The 8,361-nt window shown below is 43.7% G+C and overlaps 1 protein-coding gene across 1 annotated transcript; it reads right to left on the minus strand.

Annotated features, from left to right (window-relative positions):
• Nucleotides 1-944: 944 nt before the first annotated feature.
• LOC310714264 (serpin B6-like) lies at nucleotides 945-7,109 on the minus strand. Its single transcript, XM_083519585.1, has 7 exons — nucleotides 7,003-7,109; nucleotides 5,895-6,072; nucleotides 5,359-5,496; nucleotides 3,466-3,583; nucleotides 3,211-3,353; nucleotides 2,775-2,942; nucleotides 945-2,046 (listed from the first exon to the last, which is right to left on the minus strand). The coding sequence occupies exons 2-7, from the start codon at nucleotides 6,060-6,062 to the stop codon at nucleotides 1,642-1,644; spliced, it is 1,140 nt and encodes a 379-aa protein (XP_083375711.1). The 5' UTR covers nucleotides 6,063-6,072; nucleotides 7,003-7,109; the 3' UTR covers nucleotides 945-1,641.
• Nucleotides 7,110-8,361: the final 1,252 nt, after the last annotated feature.

Consider the following 8,361-nt stretch of genomic DNA (forward strand, 5'->3'; position numbering starts at 1 on the left):
GAGTCCCATCTCTTCAAATGAAAGCACGGCGGGACACCATTTGATCTACTGAAAGCAACCAGAGAACAACAACTACCAGACTTTTAGAAGACATCTGAAGGCAGCCCTGTTTAGGGAAGCTTTTAATGTTTGATGTATCATAGTATTTTAATATTCTTTTGGAAGCCGCCCAGAGTGGCTGGGGAAACCCAGCCAGATGGGCGGGGTATAAATAATAAATTATTATTATTATTATTATAACCATGTGGGGAACCTGGGTAATAAACGTATTCATGCCTTCAATTTGTTGCCCAATACACACAATTCCGATGCTTAAAACAAAGGTCAGACTACCTGGGTGAGATTATGATGCCCTGTTAGAACCATGTTGAGGCCTGAGAAGGAGATCCTGCTATAGTTTCTAAGACCATTGCTATTGGGAAACGAGGACGGGAACCAGTTAGGATTCTGACCCTGGTGATGCTGTGTTGCAACTGAGTAAGGTTAAGCATAACGGACAGCTGGTGCATAAATGCAGAGGGCAAACTTCTAATGCCTGAAATGCAAGCAAGCCGTGAGGAAACAGAGGTACCAGAATGTGGCTATCAGTGATGCAGAAGGAGAACTCAGATCACGACACTTGAAGAAAATACGTATAGGAACATTAACCATTTCTGCAGAGCAGAGACTTGACTCAATTACAACTTGTCAAAGGACATTCTCCCAGAAGCCTCTGGATTTTGCATGCATTTCCCATACTATCCCAACTGGTCCGGAATATATCCTCCAGTTTGGAACGGGTTCCGTCTAATTGCTCTTTCTTCGTACTAACCAGCTGGTGAGATGATGAATATATAAAACAAACAAACAAACAAACAAACAAACAAACAGGAGTGTTGTCAATTATTTTAATGCAAGTGGGCTGCACTGTTTTCATAGTGGAAACATAAGTTTCAAAACCACATTTCTTGCTTTAAAATGCATGTTTTACAGACAATGATGACCAGCATTTAGACAAGAATTAAGAATGTGATGCTGCACACTTGTCATGTACAGAGACAGATTTGGGTAACAGAAGGAAGGCAGAAAAGCTTATATAGGTTATGTCTAAAACAGCATTAGGCCTCAATGTGATGCCTGTGGTATTTCAGCCTGCTCCTAAGCATTTATATTCAGATTGCCAAACTTTTTGGACCAATGAGGAAATGTGGAATTTTGAGAAACTGCTATGGGCGCCAGTCACAAAATGGCTGCCATGGGGCGTGTGGCATGACACAAAATGGCTGTTGGCAGAGGAGAGAAAGAAAGGCAAAGCCAGTGTCAACATTAAATTAGAAGGAAGGGCAGGAAGTTGTCTTACGCATTTTTTATTTTTGAGGGTGTGTTTACCATGGGAGGTACCAGTGGGTTCATTGCATCAGCCACCCCATTCTATGGCAAAGAGAATCTGCCAAAGAAGAGGGTGCTTTTTGTTGCCTTGAAGATGAAAGGGTGGTTTGCTTCTAATTTTATGGGATGCTGAGATGACCTTATTACAACGGTGGCTGCTGAGGCAGCTGCTGCCTCAATGCCCTCTTCATTGATCTCCACAAAGGATTTGTGATACACCTCTGACAAAGCCAAGTCACTTTTCTTTTGACATTCCTGAGAAGTTAGCTTGCTTCAGGGAGAGCAAAACCTACCATAGAAAAGAAGGCTTTGTGTTTTGTTGTGCCGAATGAAGAAGAGAAAGGGATGGTCAACTGTGAAACTCGGCACATACCTATAACACAGGAAATTCATAACAGGAGCAGTAGCAGCAGCGGCCTCAGTTCCCTCTTCGTTTATCTCTACAAAGGATTTGTGAACAACCTCTGACAAAACCAAGTCATTGTTGGGAGACATCCTAGAGAAATCTGCCTTGCTTGGGTCAAACGCCTCAGCCATTCCCATGCTGCTCAGAACAGGCTTCAGGTCGTATTTTTCCTCCAGTTTAAATTTGGGTAGAAACAGCTGAACTTCAGTTAGATTCATTTTCTCAGGGTTAATCCAATCCTTGAGTTTCTCATAGGTCATTTCTTTCTCCAGCTAAAATAAGACAAATACAAGGCATTCAAGGAAAAAAGGAAATCCTGGCTGCATATAAAAATCCTCACATTTCTTACATCAAACCATTTTCACTGGATCCACAGTGACTCAAATGACTCCAGCTGTCAGCATGTTGAACAATGTTTATAAATTGTATACCTATATTTCAGCTGAAAGAATGAAGGAAATTCTCCAGTATAGTAATTTATGGACCTAAAAGGTATCTAAAGCCATTTGCACATGCAGAATGCAGGCACCACATACATAGAAATGAGCAAACCAGTGATATTTTAGGGAGCAGGCTGGCAGGCGGGACGCATTACTTACATTATAGGAGCCTATACAACACAAAATACTGTTGCTATGTGTAGGTTTTATTTTATTTGTTTTTTATCTTATATTTTGGAAAAGTACATCTAGGGTTTTTTTCCCTTACATTTTTTGGGGGGCCCAAAATAGTGGGACCCTAAGCTATAGCTTGTTTAGCTTATACGTAAATTCAGCACTGACCCCAGGGAGGTCATTTCGGCGCTGCTGGCATGGTGGTTTGACTTCACCCCTGGAGGCACACTCCATTGTCTCTCGAGACAGATGCCAACAATATAATAAGTTACACTGGGCACTTGGAAGAATCACGTAGAAGTTGGAAGGTAGAATGCTCTCGTCATACAAGGGCAATTTTTACGGGCAAGAATTTAGATGGTTTTATTTTATCAACAATGCCTCACCTTTTCCAGGCCTGTAGAATTATCTGCAATCTCATCAGGAAGCAGGATGATCATGCTGAGCTCGTTATCAACATAAGGAATCTCAAGAATTTTGGTGCGAAGTTCCGATATGTATGTCATGTTGAATTTAGCTTCCTTGAACATCATCTGCATCGGTTTGCTTTCATTCTGCAAATGGAGAAGAATTTCGTTTTAAGCATGTAATCTTTTCTATTGCACTGCTTGAGCTGCTCTGCACCTTGTTTACTGTTCATCCTCTGTTATCTCTGCAAAAGAATGTCCTTAGGACATGGTGGGAAGGGAAATCCCAACTGGTCAACTGATGAAAGAAAAAAACAGAAGGAGGGAACACTCCAAATATCAGAATGTGTGTATATAATCAAAATGATAAAGACTGTGCTCAGTGATGTTCTTCACATTATTTCCCACCTCATACCTTGCTAACTTTGAACGGCCTTTCCTCAGTGTCATCTTTGCAGAACTGATTTGCCCAGGTTCCCTTGAAATAGATAGCATTCACCAAGACCAGCCTTGTACTGGAGTCAATTAGTCCTGGGGTGAGCAGATTTTGGATTTTACCTTGAAGAGGGATTAAAGAGCTGTTTTAATAAGTACATATTTTTTAGACACAAACTCATATTTTAAGAACTAAACCTCAGACAATATGGAAGCCCAAGAATTTGCTACTCACTTGCTGTCTGTTCTTCCACCCAATTATTAATGTATTTCCTGGAATCCTCTGATGCTTTAATGAAGTCTAGTTTCTCTAGACCTGCTCGATAGAATTTCTGGCTGGAGTCTATGAATGACTTAAACAAATATGTTTCAGAATTAAAAGCTATATATGGATCTGTATATATCATATACAAACAAACTTTGATTTCATTCAGGTTTTGTCCCACAGAAAAGAGAGGGAGAGAAGGATGTTTCTTCCATTTTCATATATCGAAAGATGTGAAACACGTATGCAGATGCTTAATTTAACTTCAGTTGATAAGAAAAAGGTCATGGCATGTGCAATAGATTCCTATCAGCCAAAACAGATGGACTGAACCCGACCCAAACAAACTTCTTTTGCTCAAGAATACACATAGCAATCATTGTCTTATTCTTATACAGTGGTACCTCGGGTTACATACGCTTCAGGTTACATACGCTTCAGGTTACACACTCTGTTGACCCAGAAATAGTGCTTCAGGTTAAGAACTTTGCTTCAGGTTGAGAACAGAAATCGTGCTCCGGCAGCACGGCAGCAGTAAGAGTCCCCACTAGCTAAAGTAGTACCTCATGTTAAGAACAGTTTCAGGTTAAGAATGGACCTCCAGAACGAATTAAGTACTTAACCCGAGGTACCACTGTATATGAGAGTCCTACATGAAAGGTCTGTATGCAGGATGCTAAATGCTTACCAATATTTGCCCCGTATCAATCCTGCTCAATGCAGGCGGATAATGAATTCCAATGTGGTATTTTCTCTTTCTGTTTCTCTATGGAGTAAAACTGTTATTTAAGCAATACTTATTCGTCCCCAAATTTGGTAACTCTTTGGAAAGTGCCGACTACCTGCTATATTACAGTTGTTCTTTTAAAAATGTACAGTGGTACCTCGGGTTATGTACTTAATTCATTCCGGAGGTCCGTTCTTAACCTGAAACTGTTCTTAACCTGAAGCATCACTTTAGCTAATGGGGCCCCCTGCTGCCGCTGCGCCACCGCACCTACCTGTTGTATTACAGTTGTTTTTTAAATGTAATTATCCTCTTGGCTTGATCTAGCAAAAGCTCCACTTAGTCTACCGTTCTGTCCCTGGAAGTTCACAAGCATGTCATAAAAGTGACACACAGTGGGAAATGCAGTAGTGCTGGTCTGTGACCTCCTGTGCAAATGCTAAGGGAAACTGCCTTCCAGTGCAATGCCATCATTTACACAATATAAAAAAAAATGTGAATGAGAGAAGCACAGGCTGCAGATAGTCAAGAGCTGAGAAAATGTAGTCGCATTCCCTCCCATTTCCTGAGTACTTCATTCTGCTTCTTGCTGGGGAAGCAAGTCACCAAAATGGAGAGCACTCTGATCTGCTGCTCACTGCCTCTGAAGCTTCTGTCAACAATGGTTTTGGGGGTTGGCAGACCTCTGTAAAAGGCTGGGCAGGCTAGACCAAATTCATGAGCCAACATGCTAGAAACAAGAGGGTGCTTTGGGATCCAACATCCCATAAGCAGTCTCTTTTCCAAAACAAAGAATGTTATGATCCAGCATTAGCTACCCTGCTGTTTTGGAGCTTTACAAGAGCAGCTTACAAAAAGCATCCAGTGCGAATGGTGCCAAGTAAGGACAGGGGAAAAGAGAAAGAAATGAATCTATCCACCAAGTAGATTGGCTGGTACAACCTGCCACCTGGACTCAAGCTGATCACTGCTGCGAATTCAAATGTCCCTTTCAGTTTGATGGAAGGTTTTACTGGAAAGTACAGAAGGGATAGTGAGTGCTTAGCTGCGTTTCTGATCTGTGACAGAACACGGTTCACTATCTGAACAGAGACCACTTCCTCTTCTCTAGCATATTTGTAAACCATGTAACTTACTGAAATAAACTCATAGGATGTTTCTCCAAAGAGCCTGTTGGCTAGCCTAAGCAAGTACTTGTTGTCTGGCTTGTTGATTTCAGAAATAAGTTTCTCGTATCCCTGGTGAAACTCGACGTCGTTGGTCACAGACAGCACCTGTAAGATGATAAATGGTTAACAGATAATGTTAAGTAATTTAAATACAGACATTTATCCACGTAATCTTAAAAAAACGTGTTATCAGTTGAAAATCCACGTCCAGGTCATGTGGCCAGCATGACTAAGCCACTTCTGGTGAAACCAGCAGAGCGCACGGAAACGCTGTTTACCTTCCCGCCGGAGTGGTACCTATTTATTTACTTGCATTTTGACGTGCTTTGGAACAGCTAGGTGGGCAGGAGTAGGGACCGCGCAACGGGAGTTCACTAGTAGCCTTAGGGGCCCGCTAATAAATGCATATTTCAGCCTGACCTGCTACAAAGAAAAGGAAGCACCATGCATGGAGGCAAAAGTCAAGCTCCCCCCTCCCCTTCATAGTATTTATATCGATATACCTTTGCCATTTGGGCTGCAGTGTTCCCTGCCGCCGCCAGAGAGAGCATCGTCAAAGCAGAAGAAATGCTCAAAGGAGAAAAAAACACGTTCGCTGTATTATCATTTTGACTTAGCTTCTTGAACAGATTGAGGGCAAAGGCACTGTTTGCTGCAGTGAGGCGGTCCATGTCTTATAACCTACGAAACAAGCACAGAGAAGACAGTCGTCCAGTTTGTCCGCTCGGAGGTCATTTTTACAAGAAAAAAACCCAAACCTAAGCATTTGTTTTCAGATCCCACACGTGTGTCCTAAGGACATATCAACCTGCATATCAACCAAGCTGGAGCATAAAAACCCACTCCTTCCATGCTATGCAGATGATTAGATTTTTCAGTGCAAACCCAACAAACACCAATAAAGAACAGGCACCAGTGTCAGTTTTATCTCCCCCCCCCCCCCGCAAAGCCCCTGTGCGCTAACAGCCGAGTGCAGCAGGCAGAAATCCTGCAGGTGAAGCCTTTCCCAGTAGAGAAACACAGTATGGAAAGCCGCAGCTATTAAATTTCTGCCTGTGTCGTGCAGCTGTTCAAAGGACAGAAGTGTGCACCGAAGTGCAGGTCCCACAGGTGACAACACCCTGAGACCCTCCCAGATTACTTACTTCCTCAACAAAGGAAGTCCCAGACGCTGATGCCAAGCAATCCACCTGACTTACTCTCTGCAAACCAGTAAGCAACGACTTAAGTTGGTAGTTACCACTGACATGTTGTTTTTTTACCGCAGCATGAACTTCAGAAAAAAAGAAACCGCTTCATCATTTATGGCACAAACTTTTTTGCAGGTGTATATGATGCAATGGACTCTCTTAAGACCCTGGACGTTTTTTGTGCAAAATGATGCTGGCAGCCTTTAAGGCGCTCCTAGAACATTCGTTGCGCGCAAGCCACTCGTAATACGCCTACCTTTCTGGAAGTTAGAATCAGATATTGATTTTCTTCCTCGGCTTACCAAAAGCAGTCCAAGACGAGGCAGCTTTTAAACACACACACACAACATCAGGAACCCCCCTTTCTTTTAAAGGACACGCAACAGGTGCAATTGGCACCCCAAAGAGAAGAGGACTGTACCGGGAGGAATGGGCGCGGCTGTTACGCACGGATCGCAGGAAGGGCTCCGGCTGCGAGCAAAGAGAGGCACCGAGTGGCGACGGGAAACCCGAGTAGGAGGTACGAAACCATCCCGTCCTGCCAGGGGAGGCGCTCCTTCCTGTGACTCAGCCCCTGACTCAGCCGCTATCCAGGAACCTAATAGGGTGGGGAGGGGAAGGAGCCGCAGCTTCGAGCCCCCAAGTTTGCTGCCGGCTTTCATTGCCACTGAGCATGTGCAGAACGGCTCGCACAGGTCCAGGGGAGGAAACGAAGCCGCTGCCCGTTACCTTTGAGGGCGGCACGCCTTTTTCCCCATCGCCGCCTGCATTTTCAGAAACGGAGAAGCCCCTCGGAGCAGGAAGGTGGCGCTCCGAAAGCGCAATTGCGCCCTGCTCGCGCTGGTTGTTGGCGCAGCAGAAGTAATCCCCGCAGGCTTACTCCCGAGTAAGGGCGCCTGGCTGCGCAAACCCGGGGAGCCTGACATTAATACAAACAATGCAGTTTATAGGGTAAAGCTCATATTCTTTTACTTAGTTTCGGCGTCGCTTGGATAGATCCTCTTTCTATTCGCTGATTGTTAAATGTTCGGAAAAAGTCAGAAGCCCAAGGCAGTGTAAGTTTATTCAGCATTTGTCAGTGACAACAACTCACTCATAGGAACACAAGAACCAAACTGACTGGACAACACGATAATAATGCCGAGGATGAACTGACCGTTGACAGTTTGACAGTTGAAAGAGCATGCGCTTACTTGCCATTAGAACGCAGGTCCATAGCTGTCAACTTTCAGATTAGAAAATAAGGGATCAGCAGCCTCGAAAATAAGAGATCAGCAGCTTCACCTGTCCCGGGGACAGTCTACGGCATATCTAACAATCCGGGATAGCAGCGGGAAATGGTGCTGGAATAAGGGAATTTACCGCAAAAAAAGGGAAGGTTGACAGCTATGCGTTCGTCTACCAACAGTATACGATTGGTTAGAACGTGCCTTGTTACATAAAATGTGTTAAACCCCATACATAACATTGATTTATTGCATTTCCTTGGTAGTGAGACAGGTTGTGTGTGCGGGGAGCCTAAGGTTATCCCAACAGCACAAATGTCCAGCAACAAATACAACCTGAAAAAAGAGACGACACACGTACTTCTGTAAACCAAGGAACCACTATGATCTTAGGGTGAGATCACTTTGAGGTGGATGATATAGATATGCAGGCTTGAATCTTTCTGGCCATAGTGAGTGTTGTTGTTGTTTTTTTCCGGACATGCTGGGGGAAGGATGGGAACATCCAGTCTGATTTTTTGATGACTGCAATATTCTCCAGAAAGATTGGGTAA

The sequence above is a fragment of the Podarcis liolepis genome (genome assembly GCF_965112155.1).
Source record: "Podarcis liolepis genome assembly, chromosome: 8".
In the NCBI taxonomy this organism is placed as follows: Eukaryota; Metazoa; Chordata; class Lepidosauria; order Squamata; family Lacertidae; genus Podarcis; species Podarcis liolepis.

Excerpts from the sequence above, each read along its gene's own strand:
- LOC310714264 (XM_083519585.1), bottom strand. The coding sequence starts at position 6,062 with ATGGACCGCCTCACTGCAGCAAACAGTGCCTTTGCCCTCAATCTGTTC. Across the intron at positions 2,943-3,210 it reads GGCCGTTCAAAGTTAGCAAG|AATGAAAGCAAACCGATGCA; the intron begins GTATGAGGTGGG and ends CTCCATTTGCAG. Across the intron at positions 2,047-2,774 it reads ATTCTACAGGCCTGGAAAAG|CTGGAGAAAGAAATGACCTA; the intron begins GTGAGGCATTGT and ends GTCTTATTTTAG.